Genomic DNA, 26,974 nt, shown 5'->3' with positions numbered 1-26,974 from the left:
ACAGGGACGCCTGGGTGGCTCAGTTGGTTGGGCAGCTGCCTTCGGCTCAGGTCATGATCCCATCATCCTGGGATCGAGTCCCGCATCGGGCTCCTTGCTTGGCAGGGAGCCTGCTTCTCCCTCTGCCTATGCTCGCTCACTCTCTCTCCCTCTCTCTCTCTCTCTGACAAATAAATAAATAAAATCTTTAAAAAAAAAAAAAAAAAAACCAAACAAACATGAAACCGTTTGTGTAACAGCCAATTCTGATTAAATAAAACCCTGTTAGGATTTTATAAATTAAAATAGATTTAGTATTGAAATAACACAAATTTTGAATCATTATTAACTTTATTTGTCACTCTTTATAGACATTGGTCCACTTCCACATGAAAAGTAGAGAGCATCTACTTCCACTTAATATTCTAGAGAATGATGTACCACAAGCCATTAATAGTAACTTACACAGAGGGAAGTTACTAAAATACATTTTTTATAGTCAAGCCCCAAGATGTCCCCCCAAAACTGGTTTTGGGGTGTATAATTACAGATATGTCTAACTCCACAAAGCTGGTTTCTTTTTAGACCAATGTATTTTTAATATCCACCCCACGATGTGGATCACCAAACTTGCAGAAGAGGTTAAAACACAGCCACCCTCGGTCAGTCAGGTGTAGTTCTCAATCTCATCACTGGGGAAGTATTCCCATGGTTTAGCGCTACTTGAAGTTAACAACCTTCTGTCTTGTTTCAGAAATATTTACATCGGATTAAGACATTTACAAATGGTTCATGGTATAGAACAGCCCAAATGTCATTTTCACCTAGCCTGTGTACGGAAGTTAAGCACTCCTAAGTTTGTCTAATAAATTCAGTGCATTTTCCCCAACATAAATGATACAAGCTATTCTAAATGTTTTACATTTATTTCAGTGCACATTTCCAATGTTAAATGGAATGAAATTGTATTAAATGGTTATATTTGAGCATATTATGGACTCTATAGCACACAAATCAATTCACATCAATACTATAATTCACTCTAAAAGAACATCACAGGCACATGGAGAGCAAATTTTTTTTTATATATAAATTTGAAGTATACCATCTACTTTTAAACTACACTAAAAGATTTAATAAAACAGCCAATTTCCAAACCCCTTTTCTAAGTCTGGCTTGAGGAAAGTTCAATCCATTCGAATCTTCTGGTTTGTCATCCTATAAATAATGCTGTCATATCCAGGATCCATGTTCCAGATATTATAAGAGGTGATAATCACAGCCAAGGCCAAGGCGATCATTATCCAAAGTACCATGTTGAAAACCACCGGATATTCAAGGTTATACTTATATGCGAGGTTATAGGGGCTCGATGGGCTCTTCTACAATGAAGAAAAGAGGAAAGAATTTTAAGATCGGAAATTATCCCCATTTGGTAGCTCTGCTTCGTTTATCAAGCATTTATTCCTAGGTGGCATTAAGACATGTTTGTACCAGGAGAAGCCAAGAAGGGGAGCCTTCCCGGAAAGGGGAAGTGCATGGTCAGTGGAAGTATAAGCCAGTCCAACTGCTTGAGAAAATGTGGCGACACCAGTATGGTCAAAGTGTGTGTATCCTGTGATCCAGCAAGTCCATGCCCTAGGGAAACCTTGTGTGTGTACCCAGAGCCACGCACAGCCACCTCCATTAATAGCAGGTGTGGCAGGTCCACACAACGGGAGCCTGTGTGCCTCTGAAATGAGACCGGGCAGCAAACAACACAGAAGACGAGCAAGCAGGATTCCATTCACATACAATTCAAGTGCCCGTAAAACCACACAACAGTGTTTAAGGATGAAATCCGTTCCGTGGTCAAGCTGTAAAGAAATCAAGGGCAGGACTCACAACTCGGGACAGCAATTACCGGCGGGGTGGGGGCACAGGGGTAGCACTGGGAGGCTCAGAGGAACAGGTATCGTATTCCCTTCCCCACATGTTATACACTTAAGTATGCTCCATTTTAATTTTAAAGAGGAAGACAAATGGCTCATTCAAGCCCGTCTTCCTCCTGCCGGGGCCGAGGTGGAGTCTATGCTAGTGCTGGGCAAAGGCACTAGCCTTTGCTAGCCTTTAACGAGTTGTTCGGGAGACTTCTTTCACTTCGGCTGGAGAACAAAGCAAGGAGGAAAACAGCAGATGTGGCTAGACACGGGTAAGGCATGACCAACCTGGCCTTGAGCCTAGGCACAGGGAGGAGCCATGCAGGAGTGAGTGACAGGGTCAGGTTTGTCCTAAAAGGACACAGAAGACAATGGAGCCCCAAAGCCCCAGCAACTGGCACGCTGTAGGCACCCGAATGTTTCCTTCAACCTGGACTCTCTGCCTCAGACTGGAGTGATTTCAGTGGGAGAGAGAGGGTGGGCAGTCACCTGTGTGGGGAGCTTAGGAGACAAATGCAAAAGGATTTCACTCCTGAAGACCACTTTCTTTTGGGGGGCAATCAGGTTCTTTCTCCCTGTGCACAACTCCCCGCACCTTAGTATGTTCCCAGAGCTGCCCAGCCGTCACCACCATCTAGCTGTAGGACGTCCCCGTCACCCTACGCGGACGCTCAAGCTGAGCGCCTCATTTCCTGGGGGGGCTGGGGAGACCGCCCACACAGCGCTGAGGGGCAGAACGGTCTTTCCAGGGATGCTGGGCACCAGCCTCTCATCTCCAAGTGCTTTAGTCTAGTAGAATGAACAAATACGACACTGCAATTTTCAGATTACACATAAAATGTTAATTCACTTCGAGTTCCTCTTCTTTATTTGCTCCCTAAGAATGTCTGTCTTGAGAGCTAAACTGTGCTCTCAAAAGCTCTTCACATTTTGTCAGTATTTCTAGATGCTCTGTACTGGGAAAATTTTCAGGATCGTCTAGCCTGCCATATGGTCTTAAATACAGATCCTCCCATGCCCATTAGAATGAAACCATCTCTAACCAGGCACATCTAGATTAAGTCCCACACTGAGATCAGTAAATGGGCTCATAAATAAATAAAAGGGGAGTGTCTATCAATGACTGTAGCTACTGGCTCCAAGCTCTGTTCTTGGCCACAAATGTTCTGGAGCGTCCCCAGAGCTGCTCTGGTTTACGTGCAAGGTACACACACACTTTGCTATGGCTGGTGCCCTGGCCTAGGACCCTCTAAATGCTTCCAATCAAAGCAAAAGCCAGGCCAAAAACTTGCAGACGTAAATCAAATCCTTAGGCGTATGCACAGCAGATCGTGGAAAATGAGGGACTGGTCCACACAAACAACACACCTGCAGGAAAAGCAGACTCCAGGTGCAGAATCCTACATCACACTCCCCCACATTCACTTCCAAGGTCTTCTTGTAAGAGCAATGAATGATCTTACTGGCTCTGACGACTTACCCCCAACTCAGATTCTTGTATCATCTGATTACAAACCACCTGAGCCTCACTGTCAAAATACACATGCCTATGTGGATAAGCAATCTAGGTTTTCACTGAAATTGTTTCCCAGATTTACTGTTCATCCATGTTGCCCACAGGTGATTGAGGATTTAGTGGGTTTTTAAATTTTACAGTTTTAAAACAGTATAAAAATGTACTCACCGCTTGTTTTGCCTCAAGAATAGTCCTTGTCTTCCTGACAAGAGAGGTGTCAAATGATCTGACAGTCACTAATTCCACCACTGCATTCCCGCCATAAAGGTTGTACATGTCATCTGCAAACTGAAGACTTACTGACATTACTATGAACCATGAAGAGGCACTTCATGAAATAGTGTGGAAGCTCTGCGCACCCATGAGAGTATATATACACTCCCCTACTGGCTAATGAAATACGCGGTCTTAAAGGTTTGATTGTCAAAATATTCAGATAAGCATTCATCTTCAACATATATTCAAATGCTCAAAATAAAATTGAGACAAGTTGTTGGCATATAAATTGGGGGAAGGGAAGTAGGAAAGGGAAATGAAATTTTTCCTAAGTGCTTGCTGGTTAATCACAAACACCTATAGAATTTCCCTCACTGAAGAGCTGCAGGAGAGCAACTCCAAGGCCAGAGAGAAACTAGCAGTTACCACGCGTCTACTCAATGTCTGGTTCTGTGCTCAGGGTTTTCCTCCCATGATTCCATAGGGTTGATGGGGACAGAGTTTTGGGAAGGAAAGAGAAAAAAATTCTGGCAATGGATGGTGATGACAGTTGCACAATGTAAATGTACTTAATGCAACAAAACTGTACACTTAAAAATGGTAAATTTTATGTATTTTTCACAATTAAAAAAGTATTATGCTGGAGTTATTGATCTTTTCCTCTGCCATCTCTGCCAGCATTAGAGACATCCCAGCGCACACCACTGACCCACTTCAAGCTTCGTCACTAAAATTAGAGGTCCTCCAAAGAAGGGGAGACTTCAGACTTCCATTAAGAAGCGGGAAGTAAAGCGCTCATACTCTAACCTCTCCCAACCCATCAATGATTTACCTTTTGCAGAGCATCAACAAGGATCTTGGAAGCATCTCTGAATTGTTCAGAATCTTCCCCATAATGCTTCCCAATTTCATCCAAACCTGCCAGCTCCAGCGAATATAAATCAGGAGAATGATCCTTGGCTAGATGCTTATGTCGAGACAACTGAGAATGAACAAAAGGAAGTAGATAAAGTGATGTCAGACACAGCCCCGAGTTTGTATCGAACTCAGCTAGGCTGAAGGGGGGGGGGCCTCAGTCTTCAGCTCAGGTCGCGATCCCAGAACCCTGGGATTGAGCCCCACATCGGGCTCCCTGCTCGGCAGGAAGCCTGCTTCTCCCTTTCCCACTCCCCCCGCTTGTGTTCCCTCTCTCGCAGTCTCTAATAAATGAAATCTTTAAAAATAAATAAATACACAAACTGGGCTGAAAGGAACCATAGCAGTGTGCCGTAAGATACAAATAGCCTAAAATGGTGGCAAGCAGAACCAGTTGAAATGGAGTTTCTGATAAGAGCAAGTATGACTCCCTGAATATTTAATAAAAGCTCTTAAAAAAAAAAAAAAACTTTAGCCAAAAAACCTCCGATACATGGGGCGCCTGGCTGGCTCAGTGGGTAGAGCATGCGACCCTTCATCTCAGGGTCAGGAGTTTGAGCCTCACACTGGGCCTACATCTGGCTTAAACAAACAAACAAAACGCCCTCAGATTCGGGCAGCGGTATGAAAGAACAGCTGGCTGGACCAGTTGGATCCCAGGAGAACATGAGCCACCCAGTGCTCAGGGAGGAGATACCTCCCGCGTGCCCTCCTAGAGCACCTGGCTGGCCCCCAGCAACAGACCTCCAGACGCCCCCCCACCAACCTGCTGAAAACTTTGGCCAACACCTTCAGAAGACGGCATACAGGTACGCTTTCTTATTTTAGTCACAGGAGGAGTTTTTAAAAAAATCACTCACACGTACAAAATACACTGCAGGTTTGTTTTTTTCCTTCCTGACTTGGTTGACAGCATTATTAGCCCAAACTGTTATTTCTATTTTAGACCCGAAGATACAGAAACAGGAGTAAGTCTTAATGTCTTTCAAGAAATCAATAGCCAAGTCAGGTCTCTGGTGAGGGAGGCCTCTCAGGCCTGTGCCCTTGAAGACATACATATACTTACTGTCTCTCCTGGAAGGAAAAATGCAAAATAATCCCACTGTAACAAGAGAGGAGTTCAGAATTCCCATCACCACTAATTTCTCAACTTCCGGGGTACCATAAATCTAGGGCACAAACTTCAATTGGTCTATCAGGATTCTCGGGAAATGTCTTTGAAACCAAAATAAATGAAATACTAGAGGAGCCAACTTACCAAACTTGAAATATCATGGAGCACTTGCAATTCAGAAAGAAAGAGCAGGTCAACCTTTAGAGGGCCAAAAGAAATAAGCACTATTTTAAATATGCATCCAAAATCTGTATTTGCCATTTATCAAGCAAGACACAGGGCAGGATATTACAAATGTCAAGCACAGTAAGTGATTTTATGCAACAACTGTCCCCTATTTGGTAAGTTCATCTCAATTGCAAACGCACATAAAAACATTTCCTAATAAAAATGTCATTCCCGGGGCGCCTGGGTGGCTCCGTGGGTTAAGCCTCTGCCTTCAGCTCAAGTCATGATCTCAGGGTCCTGGGATCGAGTCCCGCATCGGGCTCTGTGCCCGACAGGGAGCCTGCTTCCTCCTCTCTCTCTGCCTGCCTCTCTGCCTGCTTGTGATCTCTGTCAAATAAAATCTTTAAAAAAAAAAAAAAAAGTCATTCCCAGCACAGTGACTAGCACTCAATAGCTAGATCTTTGATAAAGGTATGATAAAGCACCCAAACTCTCAAGTGGTCTTCCCTCAGGGCATCCCAGTACTCCGACACTGCGGTGAGGCCCTGCCAGCGGCCCGCTCTGCTCACATTCCTTGAACACGTTCTGTATCGGAGAAGAAAAGATGGCAGTGCTGGTCGTCCACGGTAGGTCAAGAGAAGAGGCTGCCACAAAGGTGGCATGCCACGTGGTGAAGACAGCGTGAAACTGATAGGAGTCGAAAGTAAGAGTGCCTCCCTCCACTAGACTGCTGAGAATGAGCCAGAAAGAGGAGACAACACATTAGAGATGGCAGTGAGTAACGGCCTCTACGTGCCCAGACCGACACAGCTCCACCAGTCAGTAGTTTGTGTGACTCCTGGCCTGTCTGCCTTACCTGGTGGCAACCCCTGCACGAGAACGAAATACTATTTATTCAAGTCACTAAAAAAAAAAGTCTATTTGTTCATGAGATTCATTTAAAAATTACACTGAACAATCTACTCCAGCACAGTAAACTTGCCATTTCCTAAAATTCCACGTCTGCTCTAAAATGAGGGAGCATAAGAATCAGTAACGATATTCACGTATTCGATTCAATGACGGAGCGTCTTACTTCACTGTTCCTGCTCAGAGAATTGAGCGGAAGTGAATTGAGAACAGAGTTTTCTTGGAACAGGCGATTGCGGAGCTGTCGTAATGTGACAGAGAGATCTTCAAAGACCGAGTTCGCCTTCCCCACCATATACACTCTCTGCAAGGAGAATCCAAAATTTTGTTACAGTCTGCAGAAGAATTCCAATATACAGGATATATATTAAAAAACATGTACATACACTACAGAGAGAGTATATGCAATTTTTCATACAAGTAGTTTTAATGTTTTCATTAAGGAAAACATTTTTTTTAAGCATCTTAAGTAAAAACTGCATCACTTACCTCCTCACTGGGAGCCAACTGCAAAACTACAGGAGTTTCTTCAGAAAATAAGGAGTGAATGGAATTTGCAACGCTGTCAAGACTGAAAGGAACTGCCTGAAATTTAAGAGTAAGACCTCAATTATTGTTGGAACCCGAGGGTAAGAAAAACCACTCAAAAACAAAAGAACCTTAAAAGAAAACAAGAACCCCCACCACTTATGGAAATGCAGAAGACCCAAATCATTTCCAAACACAGCCCTTTTGAGGGCACTATAAAACAGCCCCTTAGTGGGCCACGAGTCTGTATCTCCTGTATGTCTAGATGGCAAAGAACTTGGCAACATGAAGGACACAACACTCTTGCACAAGCCATCATTTCCTAGTGGCAGTTCATGTACTTTAAGCAATTCATTCGGTTTTAATATTGTGTCACAATGAATGTATATCCTATTTATTTTTTTTAATAATTTTAAGATTTTATTTATTTATTTGACAGAGGGAGAGATCACAAGTAGGCAGAGAGGCCAGCAGAGGGGAAGGGGGAAGCAGGCTCCTCTCTGAGCAGAGAGCCCGATGCGGGGCTTGATACCAGGACTCTGAGATCATGACCTGAGCCAAAGGCAGAGGCTTAACCCACTGAGCCACCCAGGCACCCCTGAATGTACATTCTATAATAAAGTATTGACTTGTGGGATGCCTGGGTGGCTCAGTCAGTTGGTCCCACATCGGGCTCCTTGCTCAGTGGGGAGCCTGCTTCTCCCTCTGCCTGCTTGTGCTCTCTGACAAATAAAATCTTTAAAAAACAAAAATAAAATAATAAAAAATAAAGTATTGGGGCGCCTGGGTGGCTCAGTGGGTTAAGCCGCTGCCTTCAGCTCGGGTCATGATCTCAGGGTCCTGGGATCGAGTTCCACATCAGGCTCTCTGCTCGGCGGGGAGCCTGCTTCCTCCCTTCTCTCTCTGCCTGCATCTCTGCCTACTTGTGATCTCTGTCAAATAAATAAATAAAATCTTTAAAAAAAAATAAAGTATTAACTTGTAAGAGGAGGTCTGAAGAATTTAAAGAATTAAATTTCACTGAAAGAGAACTAGACCTAATTTTTATTTCAGAATTTAAAAAATGTTGGACTTAGGGTTTATCTCCAGATAGACTGAAGACTCAGATAAAGCACGTCACAAGAATTTTGAGGCCTCTATCTTGGGACCACATGATATCAAACTGAAATAACCAACTGTAGTAAAATCTACTTTTTTCTTGAAATTTTTATTAAAGTGTAACATACATACAGCATAGTGCATAAATCCTGGGGTAACAGCTAGAGTAGTATTTCCAAATGGATACCTTCATAAAGCCTAACCAGATCAAGACAGAACATTATCAGCACTCTAAAAGGCTCCCCCAGCCATGCTCTCCACCCCCAAGGGTAACCAAAAATTCTGACTTCCATCCGCATAGATTAGTTTTTACCCATTTTTTAAAAGAAGTTATGGTCACTCTTCCCTTCAAAAAATTGTTATTCTCAGTATTACTGTAGTAAAAAAGCAGTATGATAGTGTTTTAATGGAAATTTCTTAGTGTTTTTTTTTTTTTTTTAAAGATTTTGTCAGAGAGCACAAGCAGGGAGAGCAGCAGGCAGACTCCCCACTCAGTAGGGAGCCCTGCGTGAGACTCAAACCCAAGACCCCAAGATCATGACCTGAGCCAAAGGCAGACACTTAACTGACTGAGCCATCCAGGCATCCTTAATTCCCTTTACTACTGAAAGGTTAATAATTATAAGTAGCAAATTAATGCTAACATGGTACAAGCAGAAATAAGTATGATTAATCTTTAATAACTTTAATTTTGATGCTGGGATTTCATCTAGTTCATGATACTGTGAAATAAAACCAATTTCTTCTTAATCAAGATGTGTATTAACTCTTCACAGAATTCTCTTAAAATAAGTTGTGGAGTAACTGCGGAAGGGGGAAGAGTCCCATTTGTGAAAGCACCCAGTCACAGCGCCCTCTCCTCCGGCCGCCACACAGTTCACCTCCTCAAGCTTCGGAGGGAACACGAGCGCTGGGACACTCTCCGGCCTTTCACCTAGGGAAAATGGCACTTGTATCAGGAAAGTTGAAGATTAAAGGTAACATATCCTTAGCAATCAACCTGGAGAAGCTGCTGAGTCAGAGGAGAGCCAAACTGTGAAGGAAAAGAAAAAATAATACAGACCACGAAGCTCAAAACGGAAAAAGCTCAGCTGCTTAAAATCTCCTGTTTTCTTCCACTGTAGTATAAGGATGTGTGTGTTTGTCCTGGAGAGAATGAAATTTCTGTATCTATAGAACTTGAAATTCTAATGAAAGGCGCTAATCAAACAGAAGCTTCATTACAGAGAATTAAGACACTCTGGTTTGTTTTAGATTTTGTGGATTTTGCCCTCTGGGTCTTGTATTTCATTCACCACCCACTGTCAAGAAAAGTATTAGCAGTCAGTCAGGGTCAAGCAACAACATGAGCTCTTTTCACAGCTTCTACTCACGTAAAATAAGGCTAGTGTGTTAAAAATGCTGAGTTCTGGACTGCCTGCAAATTAAAATCTTATTAAATATATCTTATATATAAGATATATCTTATTAAAGTATCATTTTGGATTTGTATATATTTATTTTAAAGGGATCTTCAACAATGATTTTCACTGAAATTGCATTCTTAATATTACTAACTTTAAATTCTTTTTTAAAACTGTCTTTGGATTTTTATGGTCTCCTTTCTTCCATTTATTCTAAAATTCTTCTGGTTTCTTTAGCTCATTCATTTCCAATCTTTTAAACTGTCTAACATGTGCATTTAAGTTATCAATTTTCCTTCCCTTACCACTTTAGCAGCACCCCACCATTTTTAAACATATGGTACAGTCGCTGATACTCAGTTCCAAATAATTTCAAAACTTCCACTGTGATTTTTCTCTTCAACTCAAATTATCCAGGAGGCCATCTATTCCAACTAACTTTTCCTGTTGATTTTTTAAAAAAAATTTTTTTCAAGAGAGGGGCACCTGGGTAGCTCAGTCAGTTAAGCATCAAACTCTTGATTTCAGCTCAGGTCATGGTCTTGGGTTCTAGAGAACAAGCTCTGGGGGGGGTGGGGAGTGGCACAGGGTTCCACACTCCGTGGAGAGTCCACTTCTCCCCCTTTCCCTCTGCCTCTACCCTTCCCCCCAGCTCACATGCTCTTTAAATCAGAAATGTTTTCAAGAGTTATATAGGAAAAAAGATGATACAGTTTAAAGACACAAACAGGGGTGCCTGGGTGGCTCAGTGGGTTAAAGTCTCTGCCTTCAGCTCAGGTCATGATCCCAGGGTCCTGGGATTGAGCCCCACATTGGGCTCTCTGCTCAGCAGGGAGCCTGCTTCCCACCTCTCTCTGCCTGCCTCTCTGCCTACTTGTGATCTCTGTCAAATAAATAAATAAAAATCTTTAAAAAAAAAAAAAAAGACACAAATAGTTCTATGAGACTTTCCCTGAAAAATAAGTTTAAAGAAAAAAGTTTGCCTCCCCGTTTCCCATTCCCAAGGCCCCCATTTTCAAATCCTTTGTTTCGGGACACCTGGGTGGCTCAGTAGTTAAGCGTCTGCCCTGGGCTCAGCTCATGATCCCGGGGTCCTGGGATCAAACATCAGGCTCCCTGCTCAGCGGGAAGCCTGCTTCTCCCTCGTCTCCCCTAGCTTATGTTTCCGCTCACTGTCTCTGTTAAATACATACATACATGAGAAATCCTTTGTTTCCTCTTCCTTTTGCCACCATCTCTAAATATGTTTTTAACACTACATCTTGATTTTTCCATTTGAGAAATCTATTTACTGCTGAGTATAGAAAATGAGGATTTAGCTCTCCCACGTCACCAACCACAGCAACCCCCCTGCATAAGCGTACTCCGTTTCTAGGTCTTCACCTTCCTAAGAGTCATAATTTTCATTGGATCCGTATCATTTCACTATGATGACGATGTAAACTGTATTCTCCGCCTGCCCTCATACTGGACAATCACTGCTTTTCGGTTCTTGCTCCTCCAGTCCCTAATGGCAATGAGAAATCTGCTTTCTACTCATTCCTTTGAAAAGACAATGTCTTTTTTCTGATAGCTTTTAAGATTTCCAGTGCGCTTTAAACCTGAGGAACCATCTATTTTGCTTTTACCATTTCCAAATACATTTTTATTTATTTCTTATTTACTGAAGTATAGTTGACATGCAATATTATATTAGTTTGCAGGAGCACAACACCGTGATCTGACATTTATACACATTATGAGATGACTGCCACGGCAGGTCTGGTTACCATCTGTCACCAAAGTGACTGCAATATTACGGAGTGTATTCCCCAAGCTGTAACTTTATATCCCCGTGACTTGTTTATAACTGGAAGTTTGTACCTCTTCATACCCTGCAACTATTTCCTCCACCCTCCCCACCCTTCCAAATACATTTTTAAGGTTTCGTTTTCAGATTTAACAGCACTGTGGTCAGAGAGGGTGGTTTGTTTCTTTGATACTAATTACCCATTATTTGTTGCGATTTGCCTTATGGCCTAGTACGTGGCCCTTTGTAACTATGTCATGTGCGCTTAGAAACTATTTATATTAGACCACAGAAAGTCTGAAAAATCCCCCCAAATCATCATACAGACCAGTCTTACAACGCCATGAGATCAGAAGCTGAAACATTAAAAGTTATTTGAAAAGAACCCACACATTAAACACTTCCAAATAACTCACGGGTTAAAGAAATCACCAGATAAATTATGAAATATTTAGATGTGAATATTAATGAATGCACCACATATCAAGAAGGTCTTCGAACTGCGTCACGGTTTCTGTCCCTTTCTTGAAGTCCTCCACGATTGTTAACATGTGGGTTTTCTCATCTCCCGGGGACTGGTCTATTATCTGTAGTTCTAAGGGGATGAATTTGGTTTGTCGCACCTGAGGACTCACTCATGGCATTTTTTCCTCGCAAGTGCTCTGTAAATTACTCATCACCTTCTTCTTTTTTTTTTTTTTTTAAAACCAAAGCAGCCCTGGGCGGTGGAGGCGTCCCAAAGGGGTGGGTCGTGTGAACTGGGAGCACACAGCCCTGCACAGCTTGAGCCTGGAGTTCCGATTTCCCTTAAGGGACACTTGGGGTCATCCCACCAAGAGAAGCCAGCCAGCAACTCCGTGGCAGTCCTGGGGCAGCTGGGGTTTTACTAGCCCTCCTCCCGGGAACAAGACATTTTATAGCCTCTGGCTTTCTGCAAGAAACTCGGAGCTCTGGTTCACCACTGTGGTTCCTGAGCTTTCCGTTCCTATCTGGCAGCTCTGTGTATCCCTGCCTTGCTCGAAAGTTCAGCTATGTGAGGTCTCAGTTGATGACTTCTCTGCGCTGGCAGCGGATGGAGGGCCTCTCACGACAGCTCGGCCTGCCCTACCGCCTGAAAAGCCAGTGAAGGAGTAAGTGAACCAGCAAAAGAGCCTCCAGTCTCCTACTTACACAAAATCTCAGGTAAAATTCGGGTGGGAAGGTGACAAGATAATGGACAAGAAAATGTAGACAAGAGAAGGGTGTTTCTAACACAATTCAAAACGACAGCTGACAAGATTAAAAATGCATGCCTTTAATTTTTTCTAATAAATACTCACATTCTCCAAAGGGTATGAAATGACACGGCCCGGGGGCAGAGCAAGCTTGTCGACTCCCTTCACCATCACCATAACCGTAGCCCGAGGACGATGGAACAGGTTTCCCACTGCAAGTCCTGGCCAAGAAAGGTCCTAAACATTGGAAAGCAGGAGATGGCACTTAATTATCCACTCCAGGAACCATTTCCCCAACGGGCACTGAGCAGAGTCAAGGGGCTCCTGGACGACCCTGGCAATGAAAATTCACCGGGGGTGGGGGGACAGGGGCAGCAAACGTTTCATTTAAGGCAGCAGTTGCCATCTCCAAACCAGGGACAAGGAGTTCAACCTTCATGTTCTCAAACTTCCACAGATCTACAACAAAGTCTACTAGCAAGTCCTCTCAAACTTTTTGTGGAAGAAAGCAGACAAGTAAACAAAATGCAGGTCCTTTTCAAATCCCAGATTACAAGCTCTTCCTCACAGAACCATAGGTGTGTTCTCCCCCCACACCATCACTTGCCCTTAAGGACAGCCTGGCTTTTCTCTTTCATAAGGACGCAGCAGAACTGCCATTAAAAGTCTTCTCTTCAGACTAAGTTTGTCATACATCAAATTCCTGCTGAAAGTAGCTCACATTAATTTACTAATAATTATTTCTCAGGGTTACTTTGACAGCCATTCATAATCAAATTTAAGTCCATGAAGGAGGTACAAACTTCATCCTTAAATGTAAGCAACCAGCCACAGCCCTACAGGGAGCTCAGGGGCTCCAGCCCCAGGCCCGGTGGAGGCAGCTCCCTCGCACTGCTTCTGGCTTCAAGGGCACTCAGGACCCAGGGGGAAAGATCCTTTGGCTGACTGGTGGTATCTAGAAACCACGGCAAAAGCACCGAAGTTCTGAGGTGGGAAGAGGGAAGTGGGAAGGAAGACAGCAAGACAGAGCAGACTGCATCCGTCTCCGTGCCCTCAGCCACAGACCTCTCGCCCCCCCAGGCTCTACACCCCCTCCCCCAAGTCAAGCAAGCAGCCAGGTACTCAACGGCTCACGGCTTCACTCCCACAGCTACTGATCGCACTAAATTCTTAGACTCAAGCAGGATGCAGATACATTTTATCATGCATAATACACTGCAATAGACTGAACGTGTGTCCCCCCAAAAGTCACGTTGAAAGCTATTCCCCAATGTGACAGTATTAGGGGCGGGCCTTAGGGAGGTTATTAGGTCATGAGGACAGAGCCCTCACAGTGGGCTTAGTGCCTTAAAAAAAGGAGCCCAGAGAGTTCTCAACTTGTCCCCACCATGTGAGGACACGAAAAAAAGTCAGCAGTCTGCAAACTGGAGGAGGGCCCTCACTAAGAATCCGACGGGCTGGCGCCCTGATCTTAAGACTTCTCGCCCTCAAAACTGTGAGAAATGAGTTTCTATCGTTTCTAAGCCATCCAGGCTATGGAATTTTCTAACAGCAACCCAAACTGAGACATACATCTCTTGTGTACTGAAAAAAAAAGTAAAACTGTACATCCTATTAATGGGGCAGATAAGTTCTCATATATGAAGAACATCAACACTATGAATAATTACATGGTTAATGATTGATGATGATTTGGTTTCATAAGCCAAGCTTGTAGCACGTCTCCAAATCTCCTCGACTACAAATGAGTTTTGCTTTTGTAATCTGTACCAAATATACCTACGTCTGCTTCTTGCTTTCTTGGGCTATTAGCAGAAAAATCAACAAAAATACTTTCAGAAGTAGCTCCCAATATCTTTTTTAAAATACACATTACTTCTGGGTACCTGGGTGGCTCAGTGGGTTAAGCCTCTGCCTTCAGCTCAGGTCATGATCTCAGAGTCCTGGGATCAAGCCCCACATCGGGCTCTCTGCTCAGCAGGGAGCCTGCTTCCCCCTCTCTTTCTGCCTGCTTCTCTACTTGTGATCTCCCTCTATCAAATAAATAAATAAAATCTTAAAAAAAAAAACAACACATACTTCTTTAACAGAGAAGCCCATGGACAATGCAGCCACGTCTGGGATTCGTTCTCCTGGTATAGGCCAATTTCCATCTCGGAAAACAACAGACCCAGGTGATCTTAATATACTAAACTCGTTCCCCAAAACACCTGGAAGAAAACAGATTAATAAATGATCAACATCATACATCTTTTGCACCCATGTAGAAAATTATTAAATATAAAACATGTTTCCCCATTCTCCGCCGACTTAAGATACTATGTATTACTGGACAAAATGCTGAATCCCAAACATCAACAAATTCTTTTTCAAGTATTGCTCTATAGAACCAAAGTCCATACATTCTGCAGAGACAAACTGATGAAACAGGATTCTCCCAATAATCAAAATGCCTTCCTACAGTTGTCCCTTAAAACAGGGGCAATCGGCAAATCGGCAAGAATTAGACATCAATGGCATTTCTCCAGAATTTAAAAAGCAAACGAGGGGTGCCTGGGTGGCGCAGGGCGGAAGGGCATGCAACTGCTGATCTTAAGGTCGTAGCGTTGAGGCCCATCTTGGGTACAGAGATTAAGTAAATAAATAAAACTTTAAAAAATAAATAGGGGTGCCTGGGTGGGTTAAGCCTCTGCCTTTGGCTCAGGTAATGATCTCAGGGTCCTGGGATCAAGCCCCTCATTGGGCTCTCTGCTCAGTGGGGAGCCTGCTCCCTGCCCCACCGTCCCCACCCCGGTGCTGCTTCTCTGCCTACTTGTGATCTGTCAAATAAATAAATAAAATCTTTTTAAATAAATAAATAGGGGTGCCTTGGTGGCTCAGTCAGTTAGGCAGGCATCTGTCATTGGCTCAGGTCATGATCCCTGTGTCCTGGGATCCAGCCCTGTGTCAGGCTCTCTGCTCAATAGGGAGTCTGCTCTTTTCTCTCTCTCTCTCTCTCTCTCTCTCTCTCTCTCTCCCCGCCATGTTCTCTCCCTCTTGCAAATAAATAAATAAAATCTTTTAAATAAAAAGCAAACAAACCCCTGGCACAGCCTAAAAAGAAACTTGAAATCTCTAAATTATTTCTGCCATCCACCCTGTCTTCAAAATGCAAATTCATAAAACTCCTAGTATTTCACTCTAAAACTCGAGCAAGTCACCAAATCTTAGGATAGAGATTTTTCTTCACATCCCATAAGCAAACCTAATGAAATGAGGACAGTCAAAGGCAGGGGATCGGAGGGGGGCGGGGCACGTTACTAGTCAGAATATAAACACTGCAGACTTTTTAGAAGCCAAGTGTAAGAAACAGTATTTCCAACGGGTGTATCAAGAGGCTGAGAACAGGATTTCTGTAATAATAAAGCCAGCAAGTCTTAGGGTAGGGAGCCTAAGATAAACAGACCAAGGATGAGAATAAAGGGCCTGTTTGATAAACCCTCCAAAGATGAGATATCTGGCCTCTTTAGCCATTCTATGTTAACCCAATGATGTCCAACTTGCACAAAGACAAGTAACTTATGGAAACTTTCAGATTTCTATGAAAAGATCAGCTCCAAGTCCAAAACAAATCTTGGCCCATGCTTACCTAGCATGGGAAAATCAGACTTTAGTAAAGCATCATGGTTATTCTCTTGACCTAAGGAAAGCACCACTTACAGGGTATGGGAATAAAGTTAGAAGCAACAATAAATGTTTCGGTGTTGCAGTATTGACAGTAAACAAAAGGCCTCAGGATGGTGCTGATACAACATGAAGAGTTAGGAGTTTCAGTTCAGCGCAGCTGCCAGAGCAGGGATTTCCAAAATGTTCTAGCCGAAGGCAGGCCAAAAAGAAGAGCAGCACGGAATGGTTGTCGGTAACTGACAGACATCCTGGTTCACGACAGCAGTGCTTACTGCCAATGCTAAGGAAAATGGGGCAGCAAGAGACATACCCTTTCCAAGTACCATACACGAATTTAAAGAACCATATTCGGATCCAGAGATAGTCCTGTTTGCCTTATTCGCTCAAACCCAGCAAAGAAAGCTCTGCTAAATTACTTTGCCCCAACACCGTAGGTAGACTCCCCACTTCTGTGCCTGCACAACAATCCTTCGGGAACCCTGGGCTTTTAGAAAACCTTATAGGTGAGGCCTCCTAGACTGAGAAACTGCTGCTTAATCCAGGTTTCTCCTGGAGATCCAACAGGAAGTCACCCATTCTCTACCAGAATATACCAGTCAAGGGGAATGCTGCCTCAACTTACAAACCCAAAGTTGGCCAGCACTCATCTCCACTGTCCCAACTTTCCAATCCCCCCAAAAGTCCCTTGTGGTACTCAAATGAAATGAGCTTCCCAACTTCTTGCAACTTATTTTATCACCCCTGCCTCAGTCTTACCAAATAACCTCACCTCCAGCTTCTAAAGAGAGCAGAGGAATCCCGCCCACTGCCTGCTTCCTCTCCCCACCAACCACAAATTTATCTGCACCGGCGTCTGGCCTTATCTTCTCTCCCTCCAGACGATGGCAGGGACGTCCCTCCTCCAGTCTAACATGATCCCCGCATTCAGCCTTCTCAGGGACCTTCATTCACTCATCTCTTAGTCATTCAGTGTTTATCACAGGCCGCTATTCTGGGAAGACAAGGGTCAGGAGTTAGGGCGCTATGTGGCTGCAGGCATAAAAAGCTGGCCCAGTAGGACAGAAGCTCCACGAGGGCAGGGATTTCTGTTTGTCTTGTTCACACAATATCCCCCAGGAGCTGAGAACAGTGCCTGACACACAGTGCTCAAAAAATAGTTGCTGAGTTCATGAATGAAGCCGCACCTCACACTACCAACTTCCCCCTTTCAACTGGCTCTTTCACTTCAGCATAAAAATACACTTTGGGGAGGGAGGAGGCCCTGGGTGGTTCAGTCGTTAGGTGTCTGCCTTCAGCTCAGGTCATGATCCCAGGGTGCTGGGATCGAACCCCACATCGGGCTCCCCGCTCAGTGGGAAGCCCGCTTCTCCTTCTCCCACTCCCCCTGCTTGTGTTCCCTCTCACTGTGTCAAATAAACAAAATCCTAAAAAAAAAAAATTCACTTTGGGTGCTCCCGTTCTAAACGACAATCACAAAACCCCTCCTCTGGTCCTACCAGCCTCAGCCTCCCTTCAGAGGAAGGATCCTGGAAGAGCAGCCAATGACTCTGCTTTTCTACTTCTTCATCTCACATTACCACCTAACCCACAGCTCCGGACTCCCCTGTGCCACCGAAACGCCTCACCAAATCCAAAAGCCAATTTCAGCCCTTAATTTGACTTCTCACAGCACCTGATCCTGGGCAACTCCCTCCTTAAAAGTCTCCTGCCTTGACCTTCATGAAGCTGGGCCCCTTTCCCCCCCCACCACCACCCCAGTCCCTCTAGCAGTTTTCCCTGTTTCTTTCCCTTTCATATTTTAAAACAGAGATGGCCAAACTTTTTAGATTTCAACGCTTTCGGTACAAAATTTGAAAGCAGTCCCAACATAGATATATTTATTTATAAAGAACACTCTTGTAGAATAGACTGTACATTCATAATATATTTCAAAGCACACAAAAACAAAATTTTAAAAAGGATGAGATACTTGTGTAGTATTTTTCCCAATTTAATCAGAAGAAAACATGAGACAAACCCAAATTGACGGACATTCTACAAAATATCTGATCGGGGTGCCTGGGTGGCTCAGTGGGTTGTCTCTGCCTTTGGCTCGATCTCAGGGTCCTGGGTCTCAGGGTCCTAGGATTGAGCCCCGCATCAGCCTCTCTGCTCAGCAGGGAGCCTGCCTCTCTGCCTACTTATGATCTGTCTCTGTCAAATAAATAAATAAAATCTTTCAAAAATATCTGATCGTTACTATTAAAAAAAAAAGGAGATAAGAAAAGCTATAAAGTTCTAGTATCTTCTTCTGGAATCCCAAGAGATCACCTACCATACTCCACTTTTGAGATCTGAGGGCTCCATTCTTGAAACTTGCTGCTTTTCTATCCTATATCCCTCTCCCTGGCCAAGCCTATCTACGACTCAGTCAGCAAACGCCAAAAACACTGATGGCTCCCAGACTTTAACTGCCAGCCCAGATTGCTCTTCTGCCTTAGACCTACACACCCAACAGCCTGTTATGCATTCCACCCCCCCCCCTTTTTTTAAAAAAGCATTTCCTTCTAAGTTCCATGAGTCCTTCAAACTCCGCAAGTTCCAAACTGAACTGACCCTCCTTCCACACGTTCCCTTTGTATTCTCTATCCGGAAGGATGACAGCACCTTCCAGGCAGCTGCTCCCACTGGCCATCTTCAAATCATTCCTCAGCACCACAGCCAATCAAATCACTGAAAAATCAGTAGACTGATTTTTTTTTTTTTTTTAAGATTTCTTTATTTATTTGACAGAGAGAGATCACAAGTAGGCAGAGAGACAGGCAGAGAGAGTGAGAGGGAAGCAGGCTCCCCGCTGAGCAGAGAGCTCGATGCGGGACTCGATCCCAGGACCCTGAGATCATGACCTGAGCCGAAGGCAGCAGCCCAAACCACTGAGCCACCCAGGCGCCCTGATTTTTTTTTTTTTTCTTTTTTTTCTTCTCTCAAAAACTTTCCCCTCCAGGTCCAGTGCACACTCCCAGGCCCTTACCCAGCTTGCCAGAACTGGCCGCCTTATGACCTGTCACACCACTCTGAGCCAGCCTTTCCAGCACCTTTTCAAAATACAGGTGTGTTCATTCACCCATTGCTTAACCACCTTCACTCGCAGCCCAGAGCTTCTGAGACAAAACCCTAAACATAACACCCAAGGAACCTCACCAACCTTACTTCTGGGGGCTCCGCAACTTAACCCTTATACATTCCAGTGCCACCAAACTACTGGCTCTTTTGCTCTCACACAGGCCTTTCTGTCTAAACTGCCCCCCCTCCCTCCCCCCCCCCCCCCCCCGCCAACTACCTATTTCACATATTTGCCCATGAGGCATTCCCCCCCCCGGGGGGGTCGGGGGGAGTTCCCTCCATCTCCCCATCCCGGGCTAGGGGGTAAGTATCCTTCCCTTTGGAAACTCCCACCATGCTATGCTGTGATCAATGAACAGTGGATGGAATCAATAAGTGAAAAAATAAATAGGCCCTACTCTTGACCTCTGGGGCATGACTGATAACATCAAATCCCTTTTCCACAGGACACTCCTTCAAGTTCCACGTGTTTGCCCTTGGCCTTTCCTCTCCAGGACAAGCATCTGTTTTTCAAATACTCCTCATGACATGGTATTCATAACCCTAGTTCCCTTCCTCTAGTCACTCTTGGGTTTAGTTAACACCATTTTAAAGGACTTATTTACTTCCTCAAATAGAGAAGTCCAATCTCTTAGAGATGTTTTCCACTAAATCACATTTAGTCATTGTGGAAAATAGTAATTTAACCTCAGGTGACAAGATCAAGCAATGCAGAAACTGACAAGACCAGATTTTTAGTCTGTATGAACTAGATTGTTCTAGTTAGGAAAGCATGCTCAAACGGCGTACAGAAGCAAATACTCTGCCTCAGACCAAAACAAACCAAAAAACCCCGAAACCTCACCGAATCAAAATAGTATCAGTCAACATTAAAAGATGGAATTTCAACAGATATTCAGTTAAATCACACTATGGAAGGAAAGATTTTTAAATTTCGAAAACTGAATTTAAAACAAAAGAAAAACATCCCTCAAAGTAACTTACTAGATAGATCAGGATAACCATTCAGGAGCCAGAGGCAGAAACCAAAGGAACAAAACATCCCTAAAACCTTAGGGATATGAGAGTAAGTATAATTATCATCAACACACAACCCTGAGCACATCTCCAGGAATGGAGCAGACCTGCAGATTTCAAGACCATCAGTGGTCTAAACCCTCATGCAGAATTAAACCACCATTCCAAAAGTGGGTCGGGTCATCCCAACACCTCACACAGATTTTTAAGCTATAGGCTTTAAACAGAGCCGCATTTCTCCAAGTTCTCAACTTGGCCTCTTGTTCGCCACTGTCTGAGCCCCCAGTCCAGGCCCCCATCATTCCCAATCAGGAGCATTTCCATCACCTGTGCCACAATACACATAATGATGGAAAGACCCATGCTCTGGGGCCAGCTGATCCGGGTTCAATTCCATCTTTGCTGCTTACAACCTGCGTGTTGTCGGGTACTTTATTTAAGCTTGACTACCCTGTAAATCGAGGATGATGTCCTCTTCTAAGGACTACTGTAAAATTAAATGATTCAAATGATACACAGTAAGAGGCCAAATACTAGCGGACTTGCTGAACACCAGGGAACCTAGGTTCCACTCTGAAAGCTACCATTTACTTGACATAGGACTTTCAGAACGTGACTCACGTCTTAGTTTCCAAATGCTTAAAATGGAGAACCCTGAAAAACTACTCAGAGGTACTCTGAATTTGCCTTTAGAAAGAATCCTACAAAAACAATTACCACACCTCCAACTTCTGTATTCTGAAACACGTAAAGGAGAAGACTTCACCAATTACCGATGACAACCGCTAGAAAGGAAAACACCAGAAAAATGCAAGAAAACGCAGCATCTGATGGCAGCTCAGAAGTCGGCTTTCCCTTCCTCGCAGACAACTGCGGTTTCACAGTTAATTGGGAAATGCATCCCCGCGCCTCCGAAGCCGGAAGACACAGGCGGCGGGACCCGCGGCCGCGCCTTCCTGGAAGAAGCGGAGGGTGGAGGCCGGCTCAGGTGCCCCCACGCAGCCCGGCCCCGCCCTGGCAGCTCGCCAGGCCTCGCCGCCACGGGTCGGTCCTACGAGAAGGCCCAAAGGGAGGCGGCTGGGGCGAGGCCGCCACCAACGCCGGTTGCCCGCACTGCGGCACCCGCCCCGCTGCTGCCCACCTGCGGCCGCCCCCGACCCCCCGAGGCTCCCGGCCACTCCTAACGCCCCCCGGCCGCCCCGGTCCTCACCCGCCGCCAACAAGGACAGGAGCACCACGAGCGCAGCCATGGTCCCGCGGTGGCCACAACAGCAAAGGGCGGCACGGACCGGGCCGGCGGAACGCAAGCGACCACCGCAAAGATAGTGGGTGACGCGCTCCGCCTCGTCCCGATTCCTTGAGACCGCCCCGTCGTCGCCTCCGCTGGGACGCTACCGCCTTCTCCACCAATCGCCAGCTACGTCGCGGCCTGCGCGAGCGGCGCAGGCTGAGGAACGCCAGCCTTATGGGCGGGGCCTAACGTGATAGATGCAAGGCCCTACCAATGGCAGGCAGCGATCGGAGAGCCGGGCAGCTCCGCCCCCCGGCCCGTGACCACCAGTCACGAGGTGGAGCGTAGGGCCGAGGGTCGGGGATGTGGGGGATGATGGAGCCCTTGGAAGGATCCCGAGTGCCCACGGGGTGGGGCTGCCGCCCAGTTGCGGATCCCTTGGCCAATCTCCAGTGATGGTTTCCAACCGGGGTGTTTGCCTTTCCCGGTGACTTGGCTCCGCCCCGCTTCGGGTGCAGCTGTGGAAGCTGCGGGGTTGGTTTGGATTTCGTTCTAACAATTGCACAGATGCTGAGCACCTGCTGGGTAGAAGCCTGGCGTCTCCGGGAGGACCTGCTCTCCAAGCAGGAGTGCCAGATAAAATACAAGACGCCTAGGTAAATTTGAATTTCAGATGAACCACGAATACTTTTTAGTATAAATATGTCGTGAATATTTCATGGGGCATGCTTATACTTAAAAAGTATTCGTGGTTCATCTGAAATTCACATGTGACTGGGCGTCCTATATCTTGACTTGCTAAATCTGGTAGCCCTATCTCCTAAGACTCTCCTATCCACCAGGAGTGACGGAACAAGAACATTAATTACTTCCTTCATCCATTTGCTCAGTGATAGGTGAGGACTAGACCTCCTATTTAGACCAGGATCTTCTCTTCCGACTTTCAAGGGTTTTTTGCTTATAATATATTTTCTTAAATTTAAATTTTAGTTAACATACAGTGCAACATTGGTTTCTGGAAATAGGATTCAGTGATTGATCACTTACATGATCACCAGTGCTCATCATGTGTTTTTGGACTAGCATTGTTGGGGTCTGGAACCGTGGGCCAAGAAAGAATTCGTGAGACCTCTTTGGTGCAAAAAGGTGGTTTTATTGAAGCACCAAACAGGACCCGTAGGGAGAAAAAGCAGCTGCCCTGGGATTGTGAGGAGCAACTGATTACATACTATGAAGTTGGGGGAGGTAAAGAGATGGGAAATTCCAAAAAGGATTTTCATATGCAAAAGAAGACTCACAGGATACTGGAAGCCTTTCTATTGTCAAGCTAAGGTAGTTTTCCCCTTTAGCAAGGCATTAACATTAAGACAGTAGGGAGCTTCCTGGAGGAACGTTACACTTGGCCTGCCTCAAGTATTTGTCCATGGGCTGCAGGTTATAAGGACCTTTAATTTTATCTACATTTCCTTCTGCCATTGTCTCCCACATCAGTCACAAGTTTTTTGCCTATGATATTAAGCAAGAAGTGACACTGTGTAGCACCTAAGATCAGAAAAGGATGCCCCCGCCCAAGACCTTGAAAGATGTTCATGGTTTCAATATGCAAGTATAAGAGAGGGGGTGGTTCTGGCAGGTAAGCAAAAACTGTAAGGTGCACCATGGAGAAAGCCTGTGAGGTTGAACAGTAACTGTTAAATTTAACCAAAGAAGAGGTCATATGGGGGAGGGGCACATAGGGCTGAAATTTTCAATTAGGGACATGTTTATTGAGAATGTTAAATGTTAAATAAAAGAACTACACATCAACGGACAGGAAATGGGGAGCCAATGAAGGTGTTTGAGCTTTGTAAAGTGCACAAATGCCAAGACAAACTTGTTGGGTCGGGGGTGGGGTGGGGGGGAATGCCCTACTGTTTACAGAGTTTCTGATCTCCATTTTCTTCTTAGGATTAATTGAAGGAGAAAATAAGAGATGGCTTGAAAGCAGTGATCCCAGGAGTTTCTCAGGTAGCAGTCCTACGCCAGGAAAAACTTGCCCAACTCAAAACAGGAATCAGAACACTCCCCAAATACTCAGTTTTGAACTTTCTAGAATGCACTATTCTTACCAAAGCCACTCTCAATTTATGGAATGGAATCTGGATCTCCTCATTCAACTTCAGGAAACTCTTGACTCTTCCATTTGCATTCTTTCGAAGGAGAATTTGCACAAATGTGACTTTTTCTTAAGTTTCAATTTATTTAAGTAATCTCTACACCCAATGTGGGGCTCGAAACTCACAACCACAAGATCAAGCGTTGCCTGCTCTTCCGACTGAACCAGCCAGGTGTCTCTGTACAAATGTGACTTTAAAGAAATCTGAAAGGGAAATAAATAAATAAATACTTTTAAAAAGGGGGGTGGGGCACCTGGGTGGCTCAGTGGTTAAGCTTCTGGCTCAGGTCATGATCCCAGGATCCTGGGACGGAACCTCGAATCTGGCTCCCCGCTCAGTGGGGAGCCTGCTTCTCCCTCTCCCACTCCCCCTCCTTGTGTTCCCTCCCTTGCTGTGTCTCTCTCTGTCAAATAAATAAAATTCTTTAAAAAAAAAATCTGAAAGGGGAAGAGATAATTTTCCATTAGGAATGTGAAATTATTAGATTATCAGAAACGTCTAAAGTAGCCTCAACTCTGAAATGACTGGCTTGGGGGGGGGGCAGATCAATAAAAATTTAATAATTTTTTTAGAAATTCATTTTTAAGAACGATGGAGTCATTTCTCTTTACATCAACTAAAATTTTATTTTTCGTCCATCTTGCTGCATATCCTAAAACAGATTCTAAACCAAAGGCCCTGAGTTTGTCTAAATAAACCTTATTTGGGTCATAATCAGCTAAAAGTGGAGCAGACCTCCCACCATTTCATCCAGCCTAAAGAAACAGGAAATGGAGTGGATTTTTCTATTCTTGAAAGAGTTCTAGAACATTCTTATTTCTTTTAAATTGAAGACCAAAAATACTATAGATGGAACATAAAATCCCTCTTCTTTCCCCTCCCCACAAGAAAACCTCAAAGTCTCTTTTATACTCTGTGTCTTGAGACAGGGCCCTTTTTTGAGCTAGGGGTGCTTATCTTAGCCTTTAAATCTAACCCCCCACCCCTATCCCCCCACCCCCACCCCCCATCCCCCCCACCCCCCCTCGCTTTCCTTGGAGGTCTCCAAGGGGCATCACTGCTCCTTATAGCCTTGGAATTCAGCAAGATAAACACTGTTTCTCTTTGTTTCATAGATTGAGAGATTGAAGCCTGGGGAAGGGCATGTGTACTCAAGGTCACGTTTTGAATTGTCCTCAATTCTGCTTCTTGTATGTAGCCCTCCTGATTCGGCTCAGCAAACAATCAGTGATGTGAGTGTGGTTAACTTTCTCGTGGAAGCATTTAGAGGTGGATATGTGTGTGGCGGGATAATATATGAACTAATGACCCACATTTAGCTTAAAAGAAGCCTCCTTCTCCACCTTCCTCACACCTCCCCTCCCTAGCCAAATAGCCAAGACTCCTGTCATTCACTGCCCTGTGGGGAGAATTCTCAAAGAACTAGGAAACAATGATGTCAAATTCTTGGCTCTTGAGTTTTAAGAGGAGAGGTCCAGATACAAGATTTGAAAGAATATACAGTTCTGTTTTTTCCCCTAATTTTGCCCTCCCCCACCCCCACCCCATGAATTCCAGCAATAAGTTCTGAGTGATCCCAGAGGCAGCACTGAGATGGCTTGGTCCCCATCAATCAGCCATCAGGGAGCTCTGTGGAGGTCAAGATCATGCCACGCCCCCAGCCCAGGCAGCCGGCTCTCAATTAAGATTAAGAATTTCTGGGGTGGGCACCTGTGGCTCAGTTGGTTAAGCGACTGCCTTCAGTGACTCAGGTCATGATCCCGGAGTCCTGGGATCGAGTTCCACATCAGGCTCTCAGCTCCATGGGGAGTCTGCTTCTCCCTCTGACCTCTCCTCTCATGCTCTCTCACTCTGTCTCTCTCTCGAATAAATAAATTTTAAAAAATTAAGAAAAAAAAAAGAATTTCTGGGGGCACCTGGGTGGCTCGGTGGGTTAAAGCCTCTGCCTTCAGCTCAGGTCATGATCCCAAGGTCCTGGGATGGAGCCCCTGGTCAGGCTCTCTGCTCAGCGGGGAGCCTGCTTCCCTTCTCTCTCTGCCTGCCTCTCTGCCTACTTGTGATCTCTGTCTGTCAAATAAGTAAATAAAATGCTTTTAAAAAAAAGATTAAGAATTTCTTTTTAAGGGCGCCTGGCTGTCTCAGTTGGAAGAGGGTGCGACTCTTGATCTTGGAGTCATGAGTTCGAGTCCCACAATGGGTGTAGGTATTGTTTATGTTAAAAAACAAAAACAAACAAAAAAAAATGTACTAAAAGGGGCACCTGGGTGGCTCAATTGGTTAAGTGTCTAACTTTGGCTCAAGGTCCTGATCCCGAGGTCCTGGGATTGAGTCCTGCATCGGGCTCCCTGCTGAGTAGGGAGCCTGCTTCTCCCTCTGCCTCTGCTGCTCCCTTGCTTGTGCTCTTTCTCAAGTAAATAAGTAAAATCTTAAAAAAAAAAAAAAAAACCCTTAAAAAAAAAAGAATTTCTTTTCAAAAGATGCCATATACAGAATGGAGTAGTGGGGGGGGTGGTGAGGGAAGAGTAACTCTACAGTGGAGAAAACTGACAAACACGACCTCAGCCAGGTGATCAAGGCCAATGTCACTAGTGACAAACGATGTCAATCGTGTGTAGTCTTGATACCTTGTGATAAGAACAGCACTTTACTTCTATGGCCTACCTCCCCAAACCCATAACCCCAGTCTAATCATGAGAAAAACATCAGACAAATCCCAATCGAGGGACATCCTACAAAATATCCGATGAGAAGTATATAGAGGCAGCTTTTAAGCAAACGGGCTTGAGCAATGGAATGTGGAAAGGGCCCACAGCAACCCCCTTGCCGAATCCAGACAGGCCCATCAGGCGACCCACCTCAAGATATCCATAGGCCCTAACTGACCAATGGGCTACTTACAACCAGGCACAGTTACCAGAAAAGGAAGAATTCCATGCGTTGCTGTACCTCCTCACCTCCCTGCTTTAAAAACAGCCCCACCCATTGCCCCATTGCAGACAGTCTCTCCCCTGCTGTCCTGCCCATGGCTCCCTGG

The 26,974-nt window shown here is 44.8% G+C and overlaps 1 protein-coding gene across 1 annotated transcript; it reads right to left on the bottom strand.

Moving 5' to 3' along the window:
* Nucleotides 1-311: 311 nt before the first annotated feature.
* Nucleotides 312-21,926, bottom strand: ATP6AP2 (ATPase H+ transporting accessory protein 2). Its single transcript, XM_080794741.1, has 9 exons — nt 21,764-21,926; nt 14,848-14,978; nt 12,874-13,005; nt 7,226-7,321; nt 6,903-7,040; nt 5,804-5,857; nt 4,463-4,612; nt 3,583-3,702; nt 312-1,361 (listed from the first exon to the last, which is right to left on the bottom strand). The coding sequence occupies exons 1-9, from the start codon at nt 21,801-21,803 to the stop codon at nt 1,167-1,169; spliced, it is 1,056 nt and encodes a 351-aa protein (XP_080650867.1). The 5' UTR covers nt 21,804-21,926; the 3' UTR covers nt 312-1,166.
* Nucleotides 21,927-26,974: the final 5,048 nt, after the last annotated feature.

This window comes from Martes martes (genome assembly GCF_963455335.1).
Source record: "Martes martes genome assembly, chromosome: X".
Lineage (NCBI taxonomy): Eukaryota > Metazoa > Chordata > Mammalia > Carnivora > Mustelidae > Martes > Martes martes.
Note: the sequence above shows the minus strand (reverse complement) of the source record. Positions and strands in the feature narration are given on the sequence as shown.

Coding starts and splice junctions, on each gene's coding strand:
- ATP6AP2 (XM_080794741.1), bottom strand. CDS start 21,803: ATGGCTGCGCTCGTGGTGCTCCTGTCCTTGTTGGCGGCGG. Junction 7,322..12,873: donor TTTCATACCCTTTGGAGAAT/GTGAGTATTTAT, acceptor CTTAAATTTCAG/GCAGTTCCTTTCAGTCTTGA. Junction 5,858..6,902: donor CTCTGAGCAGGAACAGTGAA/GTAAGACGCTCC, acceptor GGCCCTCTAAAG/GTTGACCTGCTCTTTCTTTC.